The following is a 26129-nucleotide window of genomic DNA, read 5'->3' as shown; positions in this document are numbered from 1 at the left end:
TGTCGCCCCGGCTGCTCTGGCCTGGCGGCGTCACCCGCGGGTGCTGGCAGGGCAGTGCTCCCGGGCCGCTCCCCTGGGCCGGCATCCGAGACCCACAGCGGGTCCTTCAGCCCGAGCGCGGGCCCGGAGGCCTGGTGCAGCGGACAGAATTGTTACTGCCTTAGTTGGGCCCCGCAAAGGGCAGGAGCTCTGCTGCAAGGGGCCGCTCGTGTGGCTCCGAATGACTGGGCAAAATAACCGCCCTGATCCCTTGCCCAAAATTGCTCTCCCAGGAGCCCGGCAGAGCTGCGGAGGCCGTTTGGCCCCTCGTCCAGCACGTCGGGGCTCTCACCGCAGAGGGGAGCGGCACTTGTCTGCCTCTGCCATGTTCTGGGGACCCGCAGATCAAAGCTTTCAGGGCTGCAGTTGCTGAACGAAGGGCTCCTTGGCTCTTAAGGTTGCCAGTAATTTTCCCAGGCAAATTATACACCTGCCATGGCCTCAGGAGAAAACATTTTTTGCCATAGCCATCAACCATTCAGAAAATGGAGAGCTGTTTTGGCACCAAAATACTATCCTCCCCTCTGAAACGGCATCTTGTTCGTGCTGTCATAAAATAGGAGACCTTAAAACACGGAAGGTGGACTCCAACTGTCCTCAGGTGTTGCGAGATGTGCTTTCCTATTATTAGCATTTTTTGAAAGAGGAGCCCTTCTACAGAAATTCCTGTGTGCGCTGTTAGCAATCACGAGGAGAAGGAATGTTTGGACAAAGGACAGATGGTTGTACAGCTCAGGCCTTCGAGGGCTGCCGGGAGCTGGTGGAACGTGAGCAGGCACCGGTCTTGCTGTGGCCTGGGTAGTTCAGGCATGTGAAAAATGCTCCTTCTCAGTAGCAGAAAGCAAGCAGTTGCCTAGTTAATAAGGAAAGCCAATTTAAAATCAAGGGTTAATTGGGAAGCTGATACGAAACAGGTCTTCTGTGTACTCGGAAGGGGTGGTACAAATCACAATGGAAATGCAGCTCTGTGGATGCCACCCAGAGCTGATAGGATTCCTTTTGGTAACTTGGAGTAGACATGGTTTCCAGATGTGTCTTATTTAATATTAAATACCTTTTGTTTTGTTTTGCTGCAGTCGTGACTTGGTATTCCTCGGAATTATGGCATGACGTACGGGTGTGTTCTGCGCAGAGCAATCCAGCCATGTACTGGGTGAGTGGGCTCAGACATCTGCACAGTATCATTCCCCTGTCACCAACTGATGGTGGTATAATTAGAAAAGTCATTAATCCTTGCTCAGCAGTGCTAGAAACTATTTATAGCAAGGCAGACAAACAGTACCCTGCATGTTGGGCTAGGGTGGGTATAGAAATTACTCCTGGTGCCGTATGTACTGTGGGGCCCAAATCAGAGAGAGAATTTGCTTCTGCGAGGGAAATTCCCTTCCTGGCTGTATGCGGACAGGTACAAACTGTTCACGATGACCAAGGTATTGCTGCCTGGACTTGCCAGAGGGGCCCGCGCGGGACATGTCCTGTGGGCTCTCCCCATCCCAGGCTTTGGGGTCCTGGGGGTGCCCTGCCCTGCCCGTGTCCATGGGCTCCTCTGCGGCTGGGACCTGCCGATGCGGAGCACAGGCTGCAGCAGGTCTCAGTCAAAGAACAGTAAGGAATCGACCCAGCTCTCCTTCTCCTCAGCCTTCCTGAGAAAGGCACTGAAACCCATCAGAATGGCCCTTTTGATCAATGAGCAGTGACAAACGGTGTCTGACAGCCTGCTGTTCAAACCGCTGGCTGTTTGCTGACAGGTGTTCGTCTCTTGTCCATGGGGCCGGAGAGCCCTGGTCTGCTGGTTTAAATAGTGTCAGGCAGCAGCGAGCACCCTCCCCAGCTGGTACACAAACGTGGGAAATGCTGAAGCCTGCCTGGGGCGGGTGATGGAGCAAGTGTTTGTGCAGCTGGTTGTAAGGCAAGTGCTGTGCCACAGCAACGGGGCCCGGGCGGGCCTCGTTCGGTGTTGGGAAAACACCGGCACTGATGATCTGGTGACAGAAGGGTCCTTGCAGCAGTGCAGCGCCTGTGGAGCCAATCCCAGGTTTGGCACAGACGATCTGTGGGCACAGGTCCATGTTGGGACGTGCTCCCTTCTGAACCAGGGTGCCCCGTCTCCCTGCTGAGCCCGCTGCGGGGTCTGTTGTGGGGTGATCCTCCAGCAGCACTGCAGCCTGTGCAGGGTAACCAGTTACAGTAACTGGGATCCATTTGAGCCATTAGCACCCAGGCATCTCCCTCCTGTGCGGTCCTGAGCAGCCAGGATGACCAGCACAGGTGTGTGCTGCCAGCTGGGCCCTCTCGGAGGCAGGCTCGTGAGGGTGCCTGCCCAGCTGACCTGCATCTCCCCTCGCTGTGGGCTGTCCTGGCAGAATGCCGATGGCCACTGGCCTGATTTCCCCTGGCCCCAGCTGCTCCTTGTGCCGGCAGTGCTGCAGCAGCGGAGGGCAGGGGAAAAGGGGGCTGGGAGGGCACCTCTGCGTCTCTGCTTGGGGCTGGTGGCTCGCACCCAAGTTCCACCCACCACATGCTGCCAGGGAGCGCTTGGGACGCTTTGGCAGGTAAGGGTTTGTTACTCATGTCTCTTCCCACTCGGGGACTCCTGTGACAGCCGTGTCTGTTCCACTCTGTGTGTTACCACTCTCTAACTCGATTAATGCTGGTGGCGTAGGCAGAGAGGTTGGTCCCCGTATCTCTAAGCCAGAGGAAAAACCGGGGCGTTAGCAATGCTTAGTGAGCTCCAGGCCAAGCAGGGCTGTTATTTACAGGCTTCCGAGATGCAGCTCAGCCTGGGCTAAGGGCCACATTTTCCCTGTGCGAGAGCCAATCTTCCTGCCAGGCTTTCCGCTTGAGGGGCTCCATCTCCAAGCTGTCTCCCAGTGCCTGGGCTTTGCCCTCGGTGCCAAACCTCGGCTGCCCTCTCAACGGCATCTGCACAAAGGCGGCTTTTGTGCTAGTCTGCTGTAAGGGGCGGGGAGAAACTCCAAACTTTCAGAAGCAGCAAAAAGAGGGTGCAGGGAAGGACTGCTGGATGTTAAATCCTGCCCGAGGAGCCTGCAGAACTGGCATGGAGGTAACGATTGCTGGGAAGTGGAGTGTTGCAGGCAGCGGAGTGGTGCTGGGGGGGCCTGTGATGTTGTGCCAGGGTCAGCTGAGGTGGCAGCGTTCGGAGAAATGCTCCTGTTGTCAAGTTAAACACTTCACTGGGTTTTGCCTCATGAGGCACAAATTGCATGTCTGTGTGCCGGCAGTCAGGCATCAGGGTAACCACAGGGGAAATATGTTTGTGTCTGGGCTGGCTGCATCTTCCAGGCTTTGCTGTGAGGATTTCTCAGAAGAAAGCGCAAAATTCTTGTATCCTCTGAGATTAGTGGACCGAGCCTAACCGTCCTCAGGGACAGGACTAAATCCCTCGCAGAGGTTGGTGGGCAGCTGGCTGCCCTCTGCCTCGCCTGGGGCTCAGCTGCTGGGGCAGACACCGGGAGGTGGGAGAGGACCTGTTGAAAATGTGGCGGCGGCTGTTTGGTAATTGCGGGAAATCCCCAGTGCTGGCTTTGGCTGACAAAAGCAGCGCTCAGGCTCTAAGCTGTGCCTATGGTTTGCCTGGATGATAAAAGGTGACCTCGGAAATTGCATTTCCAAACATCTTCCCCTATCCGTGAACGATGGCATTGTTCCCAGTGTTTCAGGCTGGGGCTGCCTGGGGCTCTTTGTTTAAGCTCCCTGGGTGCTGCAATTCTTATGTATAGAGCTAAGGATGCTCTGCCAGAGTCTGAGATCCTGGGAGGCGGTTACAGTTCAGCCTTTTGTTATCCCGAGGATTAAAAACTGCAGTTCAGGATGAGCTGAGGAAATCAAAGTAACCTATCTAGGGACATCCCGCAGGCATGTTTAACAGTGTGATGGAGCCGGGGTCGGCCACCGGTTCACGTTGTTTCAAACAGCACGAGCTGGCAGAAGAACCCACAAACCTCCGTGAAGAAGCAGGTAGTGCTTGAAACACGCTTAGCAAACTTTGTTTTGCAAAAAAACCGCGGCTGCCTGCTCAAATTTGACTGCTGAATGTCAGAAAAGGAGAAGTCTAAAGGGTATCGTGCCTCAGAGGAGAATGGGAGCCGTTACAGTCTCAAAGGCATAGGGCCTGCCCGGGTCCGAGGAGGGTCTCTTGCTGCTGCTCTCTGGCTGTGCCAAGGCTGGGGGGGGCCTGGGCAGACCCCGGGCTGTGGCCGTGCTGCTCGGCCGGGCGAGGGCCGGGGAGCATCTGCGGGCGCCTGTGGAGCGGCAGGATGGAGCAGAAGGAGCCTCGTGCGGGGCAAGTGTGAAACGTGTGGTGGAGGCACGGCCCTTTCTGGTGGGAACTGCAGGGGCTTGGCCGGAGAGCCGGAGTGCCGTGGAGCCCGACCCTCCTGCTGCTGTGCCAGACGGCGTCTTCTCCCGGGGCAGGTCCTCTGCGGTGGAAGGAGAAGGGCCGCAGGGGCAGCACAGCCAGGGTAACGTTTTGCCCGGCTCTAGCTTTGCACATCAGCCTGGCCAAAGGAACAGCCCCAGCCTGTGTGCTGGTGGCTGCAAGGTTTGTGAACTCTGATATGCAGCTTTGCTCAAGCTTATTCCTCCTTTCTCCAGAGCAGCTGCTGCTCCCTGAGCCAGTGCTGCTTTGTGCTCTGCATCAGTCTGTGATCTCTGCTCTAATCAGAAATGGGAATTAGATGTGGGAGCGGAGTGGCAGCAGAGCTGGAGGCTGCTCTGGCGAGTGCAGCAGCTTTCACCTGCAGCCTCCTGCGTCGGCGGCACGCCTGGGGGGAGCGCCAGCAGCTTCCTTGTCCCACGTCGCATTGGAGATGATATCCCAGTTCAGGCAGAGTTTGCTGCAAGGATGTCTCATAAACAACGTGCAGGTGACTGTGCCTTTGCCTACGGTTTCCTCTCCTCTTCACTCCCCCATGCCTGCCAGCTCAGAAAACGGAATGTGGATAGCACAGTATAGCCCAAGGGAGGGAAGGGAAAGAGCAAACACCGAGAGGAACACCAGATGTTGCTGCATTGCACAGCAGAGCATCTATCCTCTCCCCAGAATTCACTCTGAATCCCAAGCTGACGTCTGGTCAGTGGTGTTTCAGGGGGAGGCCTGGAATGATGCCCTTTGCTGTCCCCGGGGCAGCGTGGCGTTTGCCACGTGTCAGTTGTTGTACTGGAATGAGATAGAGAGTAGATTTTTAAAGTGCAAAATGCATCTACTTCCAGCAATTCCCCCTTTGTCTGACAAGGTGACCTACACCTAGCTAGTCCTGGTTATGATATGCTTGGGCAGATTTTGCAGTGTCCTTTGACATGCTCTGATGTGCAGGCACTGAGCTGTGAATGCACGCAGGAGCTGGGCCTGTCTGTGCCTCCTGAAAAACCCAAGTACTAATTTCACTTTGCTTATTTCCCTTCCACTCAGTTGGTGCCTCTGCCGTGCCCCTTGGCCTGTGCAGTGACTGCTAATTAAGAAAATGGCTTTGAAGGCAGCGGGTTTCTTTTTTTCCTCCCTTGGGGAAAGGGGGATAAAGTAAGCTTTTAGACCAAGGGCAGATCAATAGTCCTGCAGGGCCTGGTTCTCATTTATGCTCTGGCCACATCGTGCCACAAGTTGCACTTCCACACTTGCCGTAGCGCTAATGTGTGGTCTGGGCATGAAGGAGAACCAAAGCGATGGCGTGTTCTACCGGGCAGCAAAGCAGAGCAACGTGCTTACTGCTGTGACAAAGATCTTGTTTATTTCTGGAGACTTTTATAATTATTCACTGAGCTAATGCAGTGCCTCGGGAACTGGATGTCACAGCAACGCAGTAGATCAGTAGCAGACAGTCAGACCCGGGGTTGCGTTGGGGAAAATCTGGTTTCCGTTTGAGGCAGGTCAGAAGCCAGCAGCAGCCCAGGAGCAGTGTCCTGGCTGCCCGGCCACGCGCGCTGGCGGTGGTGCAGAAGGCACCTTGTGTCACGGCACGGGCCTTGGGGCCACCCTCGCCCTCCTGCGCGGGGGCTGCCCCACGTCCCCACTCCCCCGAGCCAGAGCTGCTTGGGGGTGTCTGAAGAGCAAGGGGCTGCTTCTCTGGCAAGGAGGAGGGTGAAGGCTGTGGGGTTTATTCAGATGCCTCGAGGCCGTACCTCTCCCTTCCCTGTCGCGCATTTGCGTGGTTCGTCTCTTTAGCTCAGCAGCGCTGCAAAGGTTGCTGCACGACTCCGGGTAATTGCACCAGTCTGGAAGCATGAAATGCTGTGTAAATGCCAGGCTGGACGAGCATCACCACATTCGACAGGCCTAAGCTAGTGAGAACATTCAAGATTTGAGGGAGTGGGTCTTGTGTCTTGAGTGCGCTGGTGTGGAGAGAAATATGCCAGGAAAGAGGCGTTCCTGCTGCCAGCACGGGGACAAATGCAAGGATGCAAGTCCAAAGCCTCCGGGTACCAGGGCAGGTGTGTTTGTCCTTGCTGCTGTCTGTGCAGAGCAGGGCCCCGATTCAGCAGGTGCATCGCTCTGTTTGGGGCTTGGCTCTCCACGCACCCTGACGCTCATGCCAATTAATTGCTGGCCAGGTAACAGTTCTGTATTTAATTGGTAGTTGAAAAGTATTTTGCTGAACAGCCCTGTGGGGCAATGGTGGCTGTGCCCTGTGCTTGCTGTGGTCAGCTCTTGGCTTGGGCTTTGGGAGGCAGCAGGGCTGGTGGCAGAGGCACATCAATCAGTGTGACTGCCCACCAGAGTCAGATTAGGGAGAAATGGCTTTTTTCTTTTTGGAAGGGAAAAAATGTAGCATTCCCATAAAAATAAAGGAATCTGGAAATATTTCACAGCTGTAATGTGTGTGAGAGGAAGGGTAAACTTCCTCTGGGCCAGGAGGTTGGATGGGAAACTCGCTTCCCACTGGGCTGCAGGCGGAGGAAGGTCTGTGCCTCCCTCTCCAGTAACCGATGCGCTTTGGGGGGGACTTTGCGCAGGGTCTGTGTGTGCTCCGGTCATGGGCAGCCCGCTGGCAGCGAGGAGATGTGGTGCTCCTGTACGAGAGCGAAGATTTCTCCCAGATGGTGCCCATCAGTGGGCACGGGCTGGCCCTGGCCTGGCCAGGCTGCTCCGAGGGGGGAAGGTGCCCTTGCTGGCTCGTGCGATGCTGTGTCCTCAGGCTCGGGGCTGAGGGCTTGCTGCCAGCCCGGGCTCAGGCAGGGGGTGCGGTAACCCCTGAGGAGCCCAGCCCGAGAGGGTGGCCAGGCTGTTGCCATCCCAGCCGGCAGCAGCTCGGTGAGTTCGCTCATCTGTCTCCATCTCCTGCTTCCCAGAGGCACCGTGCGGGGCAGCGCAGCCTGCCCAGAGCCTTTCCCAGGAGGAAGCAGCTCCAGTTTGTGCCCTGCTTTGTTCCGTGGCTGCAGTAACCTCTCCTTCTTTGGAGAATAAGATACGTTAAGGAGCTTTTGAAAATGATCAAGCCCTTCAGCTTCACTACTGTGATTAATCAATCACAGCTGGTGCTTTACAGCTCCATGTTTTGATGCGTTTCAGGTTGTTCCAAAGTATAACCCAGCTCAGGGCCTGTAAACACATTCCAGCACGCTGGCGGGGTGCTGGGATGGAGCAAAAGCTGAATTTTCCAGTGTTGCACTTTGTTCAAAGCCCAGGCTGCTCAAGTCTATTGGGGAGAGCTGTGGGGCACCTTGTTTATCTGGCACAAAGGAGGGCAGTAACGAATTACTCATTCTCGTCATTTCCTGCAAAAGAGAGTTCTGCTCAGAGACGTTTTTGTCCAGGGAGCCCTGTGTGGGCCCCTGGAGCTGCGATGGCTGAGCCCATGACGCTGCCAGGCTCCTGGGGGGAGACCTTGGGGAGCTTCTGGGGCTTCGCAGCCCCAGGGGGAGGGAAGGTTCCTGGTCCCACGGGGTGAGAGCAGCCTCAGCTGCTGGCATTTGGTTCTCTCCATTCGTTTCTGTGCTGAGGGCGCAGAGCTCGGCCTCCGGATCTGGGGTTTCCCCAGCGGCCCAGTTGTGGGGTGACGGGGTGGTCTGGCCCCGCAGCCGTGTCGACAGGGCAGCTGAGTGTCCCCGACCTGCCGCCGGACGCTGGCACGGAGCTTGTTCCAGCAGCGGTGCGCGGGCACCGCGGTGTCTCTTTAGGCGTCTGGGAACAGGCATGTCCCCGAGGGCTCCCGGGGTTGGAGCCGCAGGTCAAAGCAAGGGAAGGCTGTGCTAGGTGGTGCGAGGGTGCACCTTGGAAAACTTGAAAGGATTTATTAATTTTTAAGTTATTTCCAACATTTCTTGTGCTGATACTGCCATTACAAGGGAGCATGGGATGCTCCTGAGAATTATATAATCCTACAAAAATAAGCAAGGAAGAGATTTAAGAAATATCTCCTCCCTGGATGGCAGCTGCATCATTGCAAATATTGTCTGATCTGCTCTTCTTAGCACTGAAGTATCTGAGGCTCCAGGTGGCAGCTCTAAGGAGTTTGTGTCAATTTTGGAGGCTTAGATGAATGGCTTAAATACTCCTTAGCAGGTTTTGGTTTTTTATTTTTTTTTTTTTTTTTTTTACAGCTAAAGAAGCAAGCAGGATCATGAAGCATCACAGCTCAGATAGTCTGTAAAACTGCTGTCAAGCAGATTAAGCGGGAAATGGAAGAATTGCTGAAGTCTTTTCTCTTTCTAATGTTTGTGTGATAGAGGGTGATTTAAAGTCCATTTCATTCCAAGATGAGGCTCCAGATACCTGGTAGCAAAAGTGCAGCAGTGTGGCTCAGCCAGCTACTTTGCACAAACAAAATCCCTGAGACTGTCTGCAAAGTATGTTTAACAGAAACAAATCAAACTACATAAACTCATTTCTTAAAGGTACTGCAGACACCCCCTTGGTGGCCACCAGCCGCAGGTGGCCTTGCCCAGGGTGCTGGCCAGGGTGTGCTGCGCTCTGCTGGGTGCGCAGTATCTGAATTGCTGAAGATGGAGCATTTTTATCAGTTTTTGGCAAGGTGATACCTAGACAGAGAGTGCTTTTGTGAGGAAAGGAGGAGGCCTGTAATGGCTTTGAGCCAAATGCTCAGAAGGGGAATGAGGTGTGCTTGGTTTTACCTGGCTTTGGAAATGAGGACGTAAAGGGGCCTCCCCGCATCTTGGAATGAGAGGGGAGCCTCCCCCAGTTCCGCCAGGGTGTAGCCCCTATTGCCTTGAGCTGCAAAGATCTCTGAGACATCTTCCCCCCTGCAGAGACCCAGCACCCTGGTCCCTGCTGAGAGAGCTCTGGGAACAGAGGGAGGCAGAGCAGAGCCAGGTTAACTGCCTTTCTTCTTGTTTGCATATGCATCGCAGGCTGGAAATGCCATCTCGCAAGGCTCGGAGCACAACCTCTCTCTGCTCCATCATGTCCCCATTTCTTACCCAACCTGTGAGTAGCAAGGCTCGTGTGCTGGCAAATGAGGTGTCTGCCAATTCAGCAAAGCTGGGACAGAAACCCTCTGCGGGGCCACGCCGGTCCTCGCCCTCCTTATTTCGTTACAAGCAGAAAGGAGGGCAGTAAGATGACATTGCCTCTGAAGTTTTGCGTTGGCAGAGGGAACGTGTCTGGGGTTGTGCTCGTCTACACCCTGGTTTTCAGGGATTTCAGTTTCAGCTCTGAAGTGGCTTTGCCTGGAGGATATGGTGCACAAAATAAGGAAAGTCCACTCTCTAGATTGAGCTGTTGCTGGATTTGAGAGTGGGGAGATCGGTTAGGTTTAAGCCTGGCTGTGTGTTACAGACTCCTGTGTGCATGGTGCTGCATTAGGGACTGTCTCCTCCTCACGTAGGTGTGCAGGCTCTGCATTTCTCCTCCCCCTGTTCATTGCCTTGTCCTCCTCTCTCTGCCCCTGGCCTTGGGCACCTGCTCGCTGGCTGCTGTGTCCCGTCAGTCCTGCCCAAGGGGGCCAGGACTGCCCTGCGGCTGAAGGTGAACCCGTCCTGTTCCCCGGTATCTGCTCCCCTCTGGCCCCTGCTCTGGGAAAGCTGTTCCTGCCCTGCATCCCTGGGGGGGTGGGGGTGGGGGTTGTCTCCTGCTGTCCCTCTGGGCAGGGCGGCGGGTGCCTGCAGCGCAAGGCGTGCTTGCTCTGTAAATCCAGGGTATTAAAATAAGTGCGTCATCTGCGAAAGTGTGAATCTGGAAGTAAATACATTCCCACCGGAGCCTGTGATACCCTGCACAGCCTCTGCCCTGCAGATCCGATTTGCACATCCTTCTCTTTTCGCAGTGAGCAAAGTCCCCCTCAGGTGCTCTGATCTAGGCTGTGTCGGGCAGCTTGGCCTTCCCTGACCCGCCAAGGCTGCCCAAGACCAGGGCCTGGCTCGGGCCGTGGGAATCGGTCCTGGGGAAGCTCTTGCTGGTAGTGGGAGCTGGGTGCGGAGGGAGGCTGCTGGGACCAGTGCAGCCTTGCAGAAGCGCGGCGGAGCCAATCGCTGCTGCTAGGGGTGGAGCTGGAGCGACGGCCGAGCATCGCCCAGCGCCTTCCCAGCACAGTTGGCCTGGGCTGCTGGGAGAGCTGGTCGGGGAGAGGAGAGCCGAGCTGGCAGGTCCAGCGTCCGCCTTCCCGGGCAGCATCGCTGGGGCGGCATCGCTGGGGCGGCATCGCTGGGGCAGCTCCGCTGCCCTCGGTGCCTCAGCCCCGCCGGCGGCACAAAGGTACCGACCATCCCCACCCGCTTGCGCGTTGCTTGTTGCTTGAATCTGTTGATTAGAGTTGGAGGAAAGTTTACTGGGGAATCGGAGCTGTTTAATAACGGTGCCCGTGGGAGAGCGGCGAGGGGGGATCGGTTACGCTGGCAGGTGTGGCGAGGCTGCCGGAGCGGTTTTGGTACCGCAAGCGCTGCTGCGGAGGGGGAGCCCGAGACCAGGGGTCCGACCTGGCCCCCGCTGCCGGGGAGCCGGTGCTTGTGCTGGCTGTGCCACCCCCAGACCCATGGCGGGAGGTCCGAGATGACCAGCGTACGCTGTGCGAGGGGTCCAGCCCCATGCCAGGCGTTGGAATATTTTGCCGGTGGAGTTTTGCTGAACACTGCATCGCATCCACCCGTGAGCCGTGGCCATGGCCGGGCAGGCCTCTCGGTGTGAGTGTCCCCCGAGGGGCAGCCCCCCCGCTGGACAGTCAGTGGGAACTGGGGGTGCTTCTGCTGAACGGACTCTGCGCAGGTGTCCGGGCTGTCCGGCGTGGGGACGGGAGCCCCTGGGGCTGCGGGATGTGAGCGTGGATGTCTGCAGATGCAGGAAAACAAGCCTGTTCTCTCTGTTGTTTGGGAAGTTTGGAGAACTTCCCAAGTCAGCAGCGTGTAGAGAGCAAAAGCAGTTTCCAGGGAGGCAGCTGAGCACGGGGGGCCGGGGCTGCCGTCCCCGGGCAGCCCCGACCCGACTCACTGCAGCACCCGCGGTCGCCGCGGCCGCTCGTCCCGGCGAGGGAGGGTCTCTCCGTGTGTCTCCGTGGGGCTGCCTGGCCCCACGTGTTGCGCCGGGGTCCTCCGTAGGTCTGGGAGCCTCAGCAAAGGCTCTTCCTTGTGCGGCACGGGCGGGGCGGCCGCTGGTTGGGGCTGCCTGGAAGGTCTCTAGTAACTGACCCCTGCGCGTCTGAAGTGCTGGCCACCCGTATCCACCGGCCAGGGATGCCGGAGCTGGGCAGTGTCCCCTCAGTGCCTGGGGTTAAACGTGCTCCGATTGCTGCCCTTCAGGCGGCCGCACGCTCCTTCCGCCCTCCGCCAACGCTGAAGTGACCTTAGCCTGTGCGGCGTTGGGCGAAGCCTTGAGGAGACAGTTAAAAATCACCAGTCTGCATTTTCTGCGTGAGACTGTGCTGTTGGCTCTTGCACGAGCACGTGCAATCCATCTGCAAAACACAAACAGCCGGCTTTGGAATGTCAGAGGTGAGCCCTGGGGAGCAGGGGGTGCTGCTGGAGAGGGGGGTTTCAGCTTTGGGGCTCTTGTCACTCCCCAGGAAAGGGACGGTGACCTGAGGCGTCTCCTGCCCCTTCTCCTTGCAGTGTGCTGCGGGGCGGGGAATGGCAGGGACCTGATAAACAGTTTTGTAAGAGGTATTTTGATAAAGGTTCTAGACAGTGACTCATCTACTGTAGGAAGGGGGGGGCAGCAGAGGAGCTTTCTAGGTGAAAATGGGTCTTTCCCCCTGATTTTATCAGAAGCAGGAGGGCAGGAGTCCTGTATCACTCCCAGAGCAGTGCAGACCTGTCGATTATAAACGTCCTCATCCCTGCACCTGCTCTGGCACCTCCTTCATCCCTTCCCTGGGGATCTGGACACATCCTGGCGTGGGACTGTTCCAAAATTCGGATTGATTTCCACCCCTCACAGTTGATTCTGTCTGATGATTCTTAGTCACTTCCGAGTCACTCCAAATAATCCTTGTCCGTACGTAGCAGCTGCAGCCGCATTTCTGTGTGTACCTGGCCCACTTGGGTGTGCACGTTTCAGAATCCACTTTGCCTGGCTCCGAGTTGTACTGTCTTAACTTTTGTCCTGCGTCCAGCCTTCTTCCCTCAGGCTTTTCTGCCCTGCTCTGTCCTCTCCTGTGCTGAAAAGCCCAGAGGAGGTGGAGTGTTGCTGCCTTTCCACGTGCCCAGGTGTGCTGCAGAGCACACACCACACCTCTGACAGGCCCCCCTCGCTAGTCACAGCGTTGCTGACCTGCTTGAAAAGCTGTTGTCTGTGTATGGAGATCTTTTGCTGATATTTGCCTGGATCTGGTTTATTTACTGCTTCCAGTTTGCAAAGGAATAGGTGCAGCCAGTTGATCCTTGCTGACTTAGCACCTTCCTCCCCGTGAGCAGCCCAGCTCTCTCCCTCTGGGGGATTTATGGCACTGCATCACTGAGCTCCCCCTCTTCGTGCCCATAGGTTTACCTGGGAATGCTGATGGCCAGTCTGGTCCCTCTGTGGATGTGTCATCCCTCTCTGCCGGGGTTTTGCTGTTGAGGTGAGGAAAAATCCCCAAGCACACCAATGAACAGCCCTCCTCCCCCGCATCAGCAATCAAATGTAGACAGTAATAGTGGGGATGTTTTGAGAATTATTCCTTTGCAAGAAGCAACTTTTGACCAAAAGTCGGCATCTTCTTCAGAGCCGTGAGCCTCTAACTGACCCTTTTTCATTGTGAGATATTCTTCAGAGTCAGGAGGGCTCCCAGAAGGCCCTCGGAAATCACCGCAGGGTCTGAGAGCCCAGCCAGGCCGGGGCTGCTCCGGGTGGCCCAGGCACAGTCAGGTCTGGGTGTCTCGCTTTGTCTGGGTTGAGCTCCCGAGGAAAGAGGTGTGACTTGAGATCCAGAGCTGGTTTGAGAGATCAGAACTGGGCCAATTTCAAGCCAAAATGAGGCCGCTCACGTTCCCAAGGGTGGATTTGGGTACAGAAACAGATGAAGGTCAAGGCTCCCACCTCCCTCCTTGCACAGGTACCTTCCTTGGCGGAACACGGAGGGGTTGTCTTCCTGACAGCTGCTGGGCAGGTAGTGGGACATACGGAAGCTTTATTATTCCCTACAAAGTGTGAAAAACACCCTTTGCTGTGAAGTACTGGAGTTGTGTAGTGCAGACAGGGCTGCCCCCAGGAATAGCAGCAGCTTCAGGAAATGAGGAGGAAGGCTTTCCTCCACACCGTGCCATCTCCTCCTCTGCAGAGAGCATGTACTGTGTTTGCATCCCCTGAAGGAAGGTTTAACAGAGCCAGGCTTTGCCGTGTTGGTTTTGCAGCTGTGACCTTCAGGCAGCTCGTGGATGAGACTGGAGAGGCTTAGTGGGACGGTGCATCTTCACCCCTTTGTTTCAGTTCTGCCATTTCTGGGGCACTTTGTTGTGCTCGACCCTCCATGTCCCCAGCCCCGCAGGGAAGGACGTGCCCAACGCTCCTTTCCCGGCTCGCTGGGATGGCGGAGAGGCGAGCGCAGGCCATGGGCTGCTGAAGGCTCCTCGTGCCCTGCCAGGACGTGGCGGAGGCCGATGCCCCACGGTGTCCTGCCCTTCCCGCAGTGTATTTGAGCAGTTTGGTTAAGTGGGTGCTTATCTATACCATATACGTGGGTAAGTTTAAAAAGTCAAGAGGAATTAAATACATATTTTTCTGTGCTGTGGCTTTTGTGGGAGCTGTGTACAGGAGAGGAAAGGGTTTTCCAGGGTCGCTCGTGCTCTGCTGTCTGCTGGTGCCTGCCCAGCCTGGCTCCTGCACAAGAGTGTTTGGGTCTTTGTGTTTCTGGTCACCTTGCAACAGACACCGGCGGTGATTCTGCTCTCCCTGCCTTTGCACCTCGTTCTGCTGACAGCTGCATTTCCCCGCAGCTCGGAGGTGTGAACGCCTCTACCTGCCACCACCTTCTGCTCCCGCAGAGCCGGAGATGGCATTTTGCAGGGGCCTGGGGCCGGGGGGAAGCCATGCCATTTGCTTCCTCATTTATTAATTAGAAAGAAATAAAGTTGCAGAGAGATCAGGTTTTGAGAAAGACCCAGAGTTCCAAAATGCTCCCAGAGGATAGATCCCTAATTGCTCTCTAATTGCATTAGAATTTAATTTGTTGTTGTTTTTACTGTAATGTTGCCATTTTTCTCGACAGTTTGCTTTGTTTCATTAACTAGAAAAGGCTGGAGATGAATATTCTCAATATTAAAACTTTCCTGTTGTGCAATGCTTGACAGATTTTAGCCCGTTACTGTGCTGCCAGGGGACATGGGTGGCTTGGTCCATGCCGGCTGTTGGGCTCCCCGTGCAGGGGAGCTCACGCCTGTGGCAGCGTCCGCCTCGTGACACCATTTTGCCTGTCGAGTGCCAGGCTCGGTCCTGGGAGATTCTTTGCAAGACTTTGCAATGTGGCAGCGCCGAGTGAAGGGTCTGTTGTATGAGTAAGGCAGGGTCGGTCCCCCGGGCAGCTGCTGGCTGCGTGCGGCTGCAGGCACCCGGCCGGTGAGCGGGGACGGGGACCTGGCGGGAGGCAGAGGGCTCGTGCCAGTCACGAGTTCTCACCCTCGAGCTGCACGTCGCTGCCGGAGGGACGTGGCGGCTGTGGGTGGGGGCATGGTGGGGGGCGAGGGCTGCAGTGGTGGAACACAGCAGCCTCGGGCGTGCCATGGCCCCAGCCCCATCCCTCGGCATCTGGGGGACGAGGGGGAAATCGGAAGGCGAGGGCTGGCTGCTGTCCCCGTTCCAGACGCGACAAAAAGCCGAGCTGAGCTCACCCCAGAGCGCCTGATGAGCAGCAGCACTTCAAAGGGCTCGTTTAATCCATTTCTCCAGAGCACAGAGCGGGAGCGGGTCTGGAAATGCATCAGGAAGCTTCAAAAGGGGCTTTCAGGAGCTTCATTTGGAAAGCAATAGGGGAGAATAGTATCACTCCTCTTAACTGTAAAGCAGAAATGTATTTATTTTGTCTTGTTAAAGAGGAAATGGGGTTGAAGATGCAGTTAAGCTTAGACCTTGCTTCTTGCCAATATGTGTTTGTTGATGAAACAAATCCTCAAGGCAGGAGAGTATAAATAAACCTTTCCAGTATATCAGCCTCTGCACTCGGGGCCCAGGAGGTGTCACCTGTCTCTCCCTTCGATCTATGTGGTTCTGTATTTCATACATGTTACCTGTATGTATGGTATACATGTATGTATGGTATACATGTATCACACGTCCCTGAACAGGGCCCTGACTGCCTGTGAGCTGGGTGTGATGGAGCCACACGCGTGGCTCTCAAAGCGGTATCAACACCAGGAGATGCAGGGAACTGTGCTGTGAACTTAAAACTGCTCCTAAATTTGATCCAGCCGCTTAAAAGCAGTGGGTGGACTTGGTGGCAAAGTGAGACATTGGTATTTAAAGCTGTCTTGAAGGGTACAGCCATAGACATGACACCCAGCAGCGAGCTGTGAGTATGAGGCACGCAGTGGTTTCAAAATTATATAAAGAAAATGGGAAAAGCTCTGATCACTGGATCTGCAGCACCCAGAGCAGCTTGTCAGAAACCCCAGAACAGGCTGGAATCGAACACCCACTGCTTCTGAAGTGGTAAATTAAGCAGTTAAACCCCCCCGTCATATGGGATGCGGTGCAAGCTCCTCTGTTATTATTTGAAGTATAATAAGCACGTGTGAGCTGATGGTATGAGTAAGAGGCAGAGACTTGCGTGGCCTCTGCCCGGCTGCGGTGTTGGGGCCAGTGCGGGGCGGCCGGCCTGAGCCCTGGGCTTCCAGCCGACCTGGAAATGCTCTGGGGTCTGCGGACACGCCCGCGTGCTCTTGGTGAACAAGAGGGAATCTGGGACGATCAGTGGGGATTTTTCTTCCTCCCATGCAAAAAAAAAAAAAAAGTCCCCTGTGCGGCGGCCGGCCGAGCCGGTTGGGTCTCACAGCAGATCCAGCGGTTCTTCGCGGCTGGGGCTCGCCCTGCGGCCACGCCGGGTGCGTGGGGGGTGGCCGTGGCCAGGCCGGGGTCACGCCAGGCTACGCACGGAGCTGGTGTTCCCGTGTCAGGGCCGGGCTGAGCCCCAGGAGCGTTCCGCTGGCTCTTGGCTGTAACGGTTCCATGGCCACACTCACCGCCTCTTTGAGCTTCACAGAGCCTTGGCTTCAGTGAGGGCATGTGGCAGAGAGAGGCAGAGTTTAGCTTGACTTAAAATGAAAACTAATTAATCAGTTTTGTGGTTTCCATCCTACAATGTCACTGGTGAAGGTGTCGAGATGATAACTGTGGATCCAACTACTCATCTGAAAATACCGAGTGATTACACAAGTTTATGACAATATTATTTCCTGCCACCAGAGATGCTTCACGATACGGCTAATTGTAGCAATAATTAATCTGTCTAATTTTCAAGCACATTGCTGTAGTTCACAGGAGTCTGGCAGGGACAGGAGCCACGCAGAGTATGGGGACCTGTTATTTTCTCTCTTTAATTGCCAGACATTCTTGCTGTGCTGACGTGAAGAGGTGCTGGGCAGTCTGCGGTGCTGCCCTCGTTCCCGGGGGTGCTGGCTCCTCCGGCACAGGCTGGGGGTTCAGGGGGATCCCCCGCCTCGGGGACAAGGTGCTGCTTGGATGGGGCATGAGGAGAGAGGGACGGGAGGAGCGGGTTTGTAACGTGCCGCTCCAAGGCCGGGTGGGAAATGGCACCATGAAGCAGGGTGGAACCGAGTTCTTGGTGCCATCTATGGTTGTCTTTGCTAATTCGTATTTATGAAATTCTTGGGGAGTTTCACAGCCTCTTTCTGCAATGCAGGCTGGTTTGTATTTCAGGCTTTTTCAAATTGCCAAGTCCAGTTCGGTTCCTGAGCAAGCTCTGCTGCTGTCTGTGCTGAGGAGGTCACGGGGCTGTTGCCTGTTGTCTCTGCCAGTTGATGCAGGTCGTGGTGAACCCCATTCCACGCAGGTTTCTCCAGAATAAGTCATGTTTCAATGAGTGTTTCAGTCTCATCTGGCTCCGATTGTACCAGGTGATGCTTTGCTTTGGGAATTTGGTGTTAGCTGGTGGATGCTTTCCTGTTCCTCAGAAATCCTCTACCACCAGGTCCTGACCTCTTTGCTTCTGGCAGGTGGAATAGCCGAGGGTCTCTTCAGTCTGCTTTTGGGAGAAGTCTGCACCTTTCAGAAGCTCTGGATCTGTGTGCGCCTGATGCAGAGATATTTTCCCGCCCCTACCAAAGCACAGGGATCTTTTTTGGTTTTGCAGAACATATGAAAAGCATTTTTCAGCCTTATTGCCTCTCTAGGGAGAAAGGAAGGCTGATGGCCATGACTGAAGGATAACTTACCCCACTTAGAAATGATGTTGTAATGAAGCACATTAACTTGTTTTGATGCCTTTCTATTGCTCCTTGGTACCACAGGGGATGCCTAATAAATAGTGTAGGAATAGGAGTCCCCAGACTATGCAGAGAGGAGGAGACCTTTCCAAACCCTGGAATCTGAGCTGGTCTCCGAAAGGAGCAGCCGATGCCCAGCCTGGAGCGTGCCTGACTCCGGCCCTTCTGCAACAGCAGTTTAATTCTCACTGATGAAAACAGAACAGTTTGCATTCCTGGAGACCCTTTCACATGCAGAGCTGGAGCACTACAGTGGGCATTGATGAACCATTACTCATCTGTGAGTGAGGGACAGAATAGTGTTGTCGTTTTTTTTTCCAGAGGGGAAAATGCAGCATGAATTATCTGAGTGGCTTGCTGAAATGCTCCCAAGTACAAGGCAGATCTGACATAAAACTTAAAAGTCCAACATGCTTCTGCTCCATGTGGATGAGCATGGGAGATGCTCCTGCTTCTTAGAAGAGGACGAATGTAAATGCAAAGAAAAGGGTTGTGTTTTTTCTTGTTTAAATCAAAGATGGGCAAAGAAAAAGAGAAGACTGTAGGAGGGATGTAAATGTTTTATGTTAACTTAAGATAAAGCTCCTTGTTGTTTGCTGTTGCACACAATGCTAATTGACAGATTACATGATAATATGAAGAAGTTTAATGAAATCTGCTGATACCCTTTAGCGAATGTGGAATTTGGATGTGCAGTTAAATTAGGCCGGGGTTTAGCTGCTCCGTGCTAACTAGGGGACTTGGATACGAAGCATTTGCATTCCTGGTGTCTTGTTTCTAAATCATTCCATTGATTACAAAAAGCTCTGCTATAGCAGGGGAGCCGTAGCTGAAGGGACCAGAGTCCATCAATCACTACAAGTAGGGAGGGTTCCTGCCAGCGCTGCTTGGCTGCCTCGGGGAGACCTGGGCTCCTATAAATCCTCACCGGGTGGCGCTGGCTGAGGCAGCCTGGCTGGCAGATATTGGATGTGTTGCGGATGGATGAAGGACTGTCCCAGGGAGGGGAGAGGAGCTCAGCCCACCCGCGGCAGCTCGGATGTCAGCGAGGATAATCAGGAGCATCTCTGCTTCTGCTGCCACTAACTTCGTTAACCTTTGCTGGGCAGGGAGCTTTTAGTACTGTCGGCAAGCAACAGTGACATTAAACTGATCGCGCTGGGGTTAGTGCTGTTGGGGCTGGAGCTGCTTGTGGTAGGAGGTAGCCAGCTAGGCCTGTGCGCAGGCTTTTATCAAGGAATCCAGTATTAAAATAATCCCCCATCAGCGATGGACAGATTTGTTCTCTGAAGGCTTCTTCTAAAGCTCATTGCCACCTTACATGGCTTTGCCTCTTGGCTTTCTGAGCTGAAGTTGATGGGGAATGACAAACCCTGATTATGCAAAGTACTGGAGGCTACGAGCTGCAGGCACGGGATTCGGCTTGACTTGCTTCCTACTGTTTTGTACTTTATTAGGGAGCCACAGGAAAAAGTAGGTCCTGCTTATCCAAAAATAAACGTGGTGTCCTGATTGTAATTGCAGAGCAAGGCTGTGCTGGAGCCGCTTGCCGGCTTCTCCCCCCTCCGGGCTCCCGCTGCGACGCAGCCCTGGCACCGGCCCGTGGGGCAGGGACTGGGGCAGGCAGCAGCAACCCCCTGACTTTGGGGGTGCCCACAGCCCAGCAGTGCAGACCACGCTCTGGGGAGGCTCGGAGACTATTTATGTGTCTTTCTGTGAGAAACCACCGTTTCCATAGCAACCGCGAGCATCACATGGTAACCCTGGCTCTGCAGCATGGAGCCCACAAGGCGCCTCCCTGCACCCCATGCTCCCGGCCCCGCGACGCCCCGACATCCCGCGGGGTCCTGGGGAGTGTGGGTGCCCCGAGAGGCCGGGGGCAGCATCCTGCTCATGGCTGGGGCACCACGAGAGCTGCCAAAAATGCATCCCTGGGTGGCACGGGTGGGTGAGGAGAGGCGCGGAGCAGGGAGCAGTGGGAGGATTTAAAAGGGGAGGCGCGCAGGAGGGAAAGGAGTGAGCACCAGGGCTTCGTGCCAGGCTGTGTCGGACCAGGCTTCCTCCCCAGGCCAGGGTTTAGTTGAGCGCAGTCTGCTTCTGCAGGGAGGTGCCGGCAGCAGATTCGTCCTCGCTCAGGGTACCCCATTCTGTGCCCACACCAGCTCTCTGCAGCTCAGCACAAGCGAGTCCCTCCCCTCTGCCATCTCAGTACATCAGCCCCTCCATCTCGGAGTGCAGCCTCTGCCGGAGCCTGCCCGGCTGTTGTAACCCTTTCAGGAGGTTTCTGGGCTGTCCCTGCTGCAAAGGGGCTGAGTTTTGCCACCCGTCTGGCTGGAGTGAGCCCCAGAGCCACGTCCTTGAAGAGTGCAGGATGCAGAATCGATGCCCTAAGGCATGGAGTGTGATCGCTCTTCGTTCAGTTCTTACGAACTTTCTTAGAACCATCACAATATATCAATCTTCTTTTTAAAATATATTTTTATTCAAGTCAGCACATGTTTGCAATTAAATCCTGCCACACGATGTAGTGTGAATAATTAGAACAATTCCTGTGTATAACCAGATACAGGCATTTGTAGGGATGGGATGGTGCCACTCTCAAGATTGCAGCGAAGCTCCCTTTGAGCTTGGCAGCATCCTTCCTTCGTCCCCCCGAGCAGCCGGTGGCACAGTGGGCTCACTCTCTGCGGCAGGCCCGGGTCTTGCCTTGCTCTCCAGATCTACGCGCTGTGGTTTCCTCGGCTCGCCCCTTGCTCCCCGCGGAGAGGCAGCAGGTCAGGAAGGCGCCAGCTGGACGTTACTGCCGGTTGTAAGCTGGTGTCCGTGGCTGCTCCAGTGCCGGGTGGGTGCCGAGCGCTGTGCCGCGCTGGTGAGGGGATGCAGAGCCCCCGCACACCCGGAGCCTGGGCCCTGCTGCTTTTTTGCCTGGAAAGCGTTGCCCGCCCCTCGAGGCGTTCCTCTGGCCAGAGGGCACTGCCTTCCCTGGCCGTTCATCGGCGGTTTTCTTCCTGGGTTCTGCTATTTATAAACGGTGCCTCGGTGAGGTGAGGAGGTGGGAACATCTGGCAGCCGTCGTCCTCCCCCCGCTCACGAGTCTGAGGGGAATTCAGCGAGACATCCCTGGCGAGATCCTGCTCCCACGGCTGAATCCCACGAGGAGCAGGGCGCAGCCGGCCCCTCTCCCCCTGCGCCCGCTCCTGTGGTGCTGGGCAGCGCTCACCCGGGCAGGGGGGGCGAGCACCAACGCCGGCGCGCTCCCCTCCGCGCCGGGGGACAGCCTCCTCTCCATCCCTATGAAGGACACTGTTGCTGTCTGAGTGTTCTAGTCCTGGCAAACATCGAGAAGGAGATCCCGGCAGAGGAGCAACGCGGCTGCTTATGCTGGGGGAGGTTGGGTGCTTGGGGTGCTCGGGTTGAGACTCGTCTGCACTGAGGCTCCGTCTCCTCCCTGTTGCTCTCTGCAGCCTCTCCTCTGGGTTTCGACACATGCAGCAGACACGTGCAGGATCTCTCCTGCTCCCCAGCTCATGCCACACACAATCTTGTTCTGATTTTCAAGGTTCCAGTAAAGCGTGTCAAAATGCATCAAGGGTTGAATGCAGAAGTGAAGCAAATTGACTCTGGAGAGGGTTTTGGGGATGGAGGGAGTAGGGAGATGGCAGATAAACCCCAAACCAAACGAGACCTGCGGGGAGGATGAAGTGTGGCAGAGATGGCAGATGTGCAGCACAGCTGGAGGGACATGGAGCATCTTTGGTTTGGCAAGAGAACAGGAAAAGCTGGAGACAGCACACACACCTTCCAAGGATGTGGCTTCTGGCGAGCTCTTCGTGGGCAGGGACGCTGCCACCACCACGCGGGACTGCCTGGGCTCCGGCCCATTGCTCACTGGCGAGGGCCCTGTTCCGCCTCTGCTGGGGCTGCAGAGGGGAGGCAACAAATTCAGGTGCCGGCACCAGCGGAGGCTGCAGGTCCGGCGGCTGTGGATTTGCCTCTGCAGCAGGGCTGGGACGGGCTGGCAGGTCCCGTCCCGTTGCTGCGGGAGGTTCTGCCCCGGGGAGCGCTGGCGGGGGAGCCCCATCCCCAGCCCTGCTCTCGGGGCAGCCGGGGGCTCCCTGCGCCCAGAGCGCTCCCTTCCTGGGCGGGAGGAGAATTCCACTGGTGGAAGAGGCTCAGCTGTCCATCACACCGATAGCGCTGGGAGATGAGGCACTTCAAAAGGCCGTATTTTGCATTTGTTCAGATGCCTTGATGTAAGTGCAGTGACAGAGTTGCTGAAAGCACATTAATTATTAGTAAAGACTTTTTTTTTCTTTTTATTGCAAGACAAATTAAACAACAGAAGAAAACAGAAGTGTTACATGAGATGTTAATCCATGGGAGAGTGACAGCAGCAAAAGCCGCAAATAATTCATAACATGAAAATCAGGACATTTAATTTTTGGCTTGTTTGCAGTTGGCGTTCATGCACGTGCTCCGTTGCTGCTTCTCTAGGGCTCCAGTCTGGAGGTTTCAGAAGCTCTTAACACGGGGAAAGGTGGTTAAGGCCCTTGGGAGTAAATTGGATAAGGGACCACAGTTTTTTCTTTCCTCTTGACTGGAAGAAGCCAAGTTGCTGAATTCAGTGCTGTGTCGTACAGCGCTCCTTGTCCTTGATTGTGCAGTAGGAAAAACAAACCCGAGCAGGAGTTCCTGGTGATCAGTGCACACCTCGGTGGCCAAGCTTGGGACTATCAAGCCCCCACATGGGACAAAGCGCTCTGGGAGGGCCCAGCAGTGGGGGGCCGGGCCAGGGGCTGATGCACCCTAAGGTCTCGGGCACCCGTTGGTTAAACGACGGTGCAAAGGCAGTTTTGTTGTATCCATTGATCTCGGTGTGGCTGCTCCCGTGCACATGATGGAGCGACTCTGCCCTGGTGGTGCGGGCAGGGGAGGGTCTGAATGTCTCGGGGGAGCAGCTGCTGAGGAGGGGGGGATGCGGGGCTGCAGTTGCAGCAGCCGAGTCAGCAACTTCTGGGGTGTCTGCATGTAACTTTTATCCTGTACCTGAGGCACGCGCCGTAAAGTTGAGACAGCGGTTACCCAGGGACTTGGCTCTGATCTCAGATTCAGATCCCTCATTTGCCATCTCCATCTCACATGTCCCCTCCTGAGCTCTTGCTCTAAGTGCTGAGGGATGTGCGGGCGCTTGCGAGCAGCGCAGGGGGGGCGTTTGGAAAAGGTGCAAACCGTCTGCTTCTGACACCAGGCTGGTTGGGCGAGGGATGGTGCTGTGTCTTCAAACTCCCTACCCTGAAATGACACGAAGTCGTCTGCAGCTTCTCAGGGTTTTCATGGTTTTCTGCTTATTGTCAAAAAGCAGAAGTAATTGACAGTGAACAAGGGTAGTCTGTGAAGTGATGTAAAAGGCAAAATTGGAATGAGAAAAGCCCTGTTGTGTTCATGTTTGCTGTGTACTCTGGAGTTTTTGCTACCAGTTGTGAATTTCCCGTTATTAAAAGAACTTCTTTTCCTATTCACTGAGCTCGTTGCTTAAAAAAAAGGGGCGATGAACTTGATAACGGGGATATACAGCAATAAAAATAGAAGCGACTCGCTGAGGGAAGACTGCTGGAAAGGAGATTACAACAGCATTTATCAGAAACACTATGGGAAGTATTTGCTAGCGGTGGCTGCAGATCGTGCTTCTGCTCCTGCCGTGTGAGGAGCCCGAGGGCCGTCTCGGCAGCGAAGGGCCGCGGCAGCTCGTGCCCACCCAGCTGGTCCTGCAGCGGTTTTGCTCTCCTGCCTGGCTCTGGGCTGCAGCAGCACTCGCTGCAGCTGCACTTCCACCGCTCCCCTTGTGACATGTTCGGCACGTGTCCGTGTCGGGTGGGATTCAGCTGGTGCAGAGTGTATCCTTAAAAAGGAATTTGGCTTTGAATATGCCTCTAATGTCAATATGTGGATTGCCGACCTCTGAAATTTAATGCAACTTGGTTAGCATCTTCCTGGCAGTTGCCAAAAACCGGAGTCAGCCCCATCAAATTGATTTTCATTAAGCTGTTATAGACACTGAAACTGCTGAGAATTGTAGCCATATGGCACAAGGTATTTAAAATGAAGTCCCTGATGACACAGTTTGCCATTCCTGGAGGTGCTGAGCTGACTTGTGCAGAGGTTATTGATCTGGGGCAGGGAGGGGGCCTCAGCACTTGAGTGCCAGCACAAGAGGCAATAATAAACGCCACTGAGAGCAAAGCACACGGTGTTTGTGGTGGGCGCCCTGCTGTTCCTGTCCCCACCGGAGGAGGAAGAGGCCACGAGTTTCAGATATTTAGACCTTGGTGTGCGGACAAGTGCTTCTCCTGCACCGAACGGTTTGAGTCCAGCTGGCAGGGCTGCGACTTGCCCGTTAATTCTTCAACTGTCAGCAAGAACAGCCTCTGAGAGCGTGCAGGGAGCGTGTCCCTCCCTGGGAGCATCCGCGGATCTCCTCGAGCGTCCTGGAGGTGCTGCACAGCCCCGGACACGCCAATGGCTGCCGGGGGAGAAACACCCTGCCTTCCATTCTTCTTCTGACACACATGGGCTGTGCCGTGGGGATCAGCCAAAGGCTCTAGTCAGTTCTAGGAGCTGTCAGGCACTTGTAGGCAAGGAGAGTCAGAGTGGAATTAAGTGATTAGAAATATATAAATATTAATTGCTTATGAACTCCCTTTATGACAGTTGCAGGCAGAAGTAGTTAATAAATCACTGATGGGATTGACCCACAAAACGCTGATGCAGAGTCTATCTGAGAGAAGACCAAAGGGGCGGGGGGGAAGGGAGCTTCTCTGGAGCAGAGCAGCACTGTTTGTAAGTCAGGTACCCACACAACAAAGCTGCTTTCTTTTTCCCGGGGCTTCATGTCCAGAGTCTGCCTCTTGCTGCAGAGGGGAGCGATTTGCACAGATGCCACCAGCCGGCCACCCGCAGTGGCCTCGCTGCGCTTGCAGCATCTTTGTGCCCGCCCTTTCGTGGGGAGCAGACAGGTCCCTCGGTCAGTTCCTGCCCTGTAACAGGGTCTCTGCACAGAGCCCCAGGGAAACACCCTCCCTGGACCTTCCGGGGGTCCGGTGGAGCCTGGGGACTGTGGCAGTGAGAAGCCTTAAAGCCCAGGCGCAGGGACACGCACGTTCATGCATTCGTTTCACTGCGTATTGCCCGGACGTCCTTTGGAGGTGCTGCTCTAGCGTGTAATCGTAGAAAGGAAAACAGAAGAGTAGAGAAAAAAAATATATTTTAAGCAAAGCAAAGGAACCAGCTAACAGCCACCAACCATAAAAGCTTTGTTCAGAGGCAGGGGTTGCACCAGCCAGTGAGTTCAGTGTCGGCCCCCAGTGGGGCCCTGGGCAGCAGGGCTGTACGGAGACCCAGGGCGGAAAGGGGGACAGACCTTTGCTCTTCTGTTGCATTTATGTGGGACGAGTCTGTTTTCTCAAGTCAATAGCTGATGCTTGAGTTTAAACTTGCTCTCAGGCTGTCTAGGTTTTAGTGGCAGCTTTGCAAGGGTGATTTGTATAAATGGCTGCTGGTGGTGGAATGCATGTGTGGAAATCTTCCGTGCTAAGGTGAATCTATTATTTTTGTCAAAACCTTCGTCATAAATTTTGCCCAAAGCAATTATTGTTACCAGAGCATTCTAATTACTTTAAGTAGCCAAGCTTACATATGCTTGCATCCTCTCCACAGTTCAGCCTAATATATTCATGCAAAAGCACGAAGGAGGCTTTGCTTCCGTTTATTCTCCTGTTCCCCCTAATCCTCATCCCTCATCCTTCTGCCTCGCTGTCTTTCGTCACTATTAAAAAGCAGCGCATGCAAAAACAAGCAGCGAAACCCTGTGCCAGGATCCTAAGTGTGAGGAGGACACTCAGTTAGGCTCCTGCTCTCTGAGAAGGGAACTCTGCAGTCCCACAAGCTTTAGCGACCCTGGTCTTGCTGCGCTCCCCAAGGGTACAGGGAGGTTTTGGGGAGCCGTGATCTCCTGCGGCATCACTGCTCGCTTGTGCTTGAAGCTCAGCAAAAAGACCTGGTCCCCAAACAGCACCGGGGGGAGAAGGGTCTCCCCGTCCTTCCCCAGGGGTGCAGCCAGACTGAAGCAACTCGGAGACAAATGCGGGGCCCGACGAGCTGCTTGAGGAGGTCGAAGCCACCTGGAGTGCCCCTGCGGGGCGAAGGCAGCCCGGAGCTGCTCCTGGCGGGGCTGTGCAGTGACGGCCGGCCGCGCAGCGCGGGGAGCAGAGCCGAGG

The 26129-nt window shown here is 55.3% G+C and overlaps 1 protein-coding gene across 2 annotated transcripts in view; it reads left to right on the top strand.

Moving 5' to 3' along the window:
* Positions 1–26129, top strand: part of ZMAT4 (zinc finger matrin-type 4) — a 77819-nt gene that overhangs the window by 2255 nt on the left and 49435 nt on the right. Inside the window, exon 2 of one of the 2 annotated variants that reach the window (XM_026863040.1) lies at positions 1116–1192. In XM_026863040.1, coding sequence (XP_026718841.1) covers positions 1184–1192 — 9 coding nt within the window. In that variant the 5' untranslated portion in view covers positions 1116–1183. Of the gene's footprint in view, positions 1–1115; positions 1193–10422; positions 10706–26129 lie in introns of those variants that run through there. The other variant, XM_026863041.1, reaches the window with a different exon arrangement.

The sequence above is a fragment of the Athene cunicularia genome, assembly GCF_003259725.1.
Source record: "Athene cunicularia isolate RWA chromosome 22 unlocalized genomic scaffold, athCun1 chr22_part1, whole genome shotgun sequence".
NCBI classification, from domain to species: domain Eukaryota; kingdom Metazoa; phylum Chordata; class Aves; order Strigiformes; family Strigidae; genus Athene; species Athene cunicularia.
This window is presented reverse-complemented; position numbering and strand designations above follow the sequence as displayed.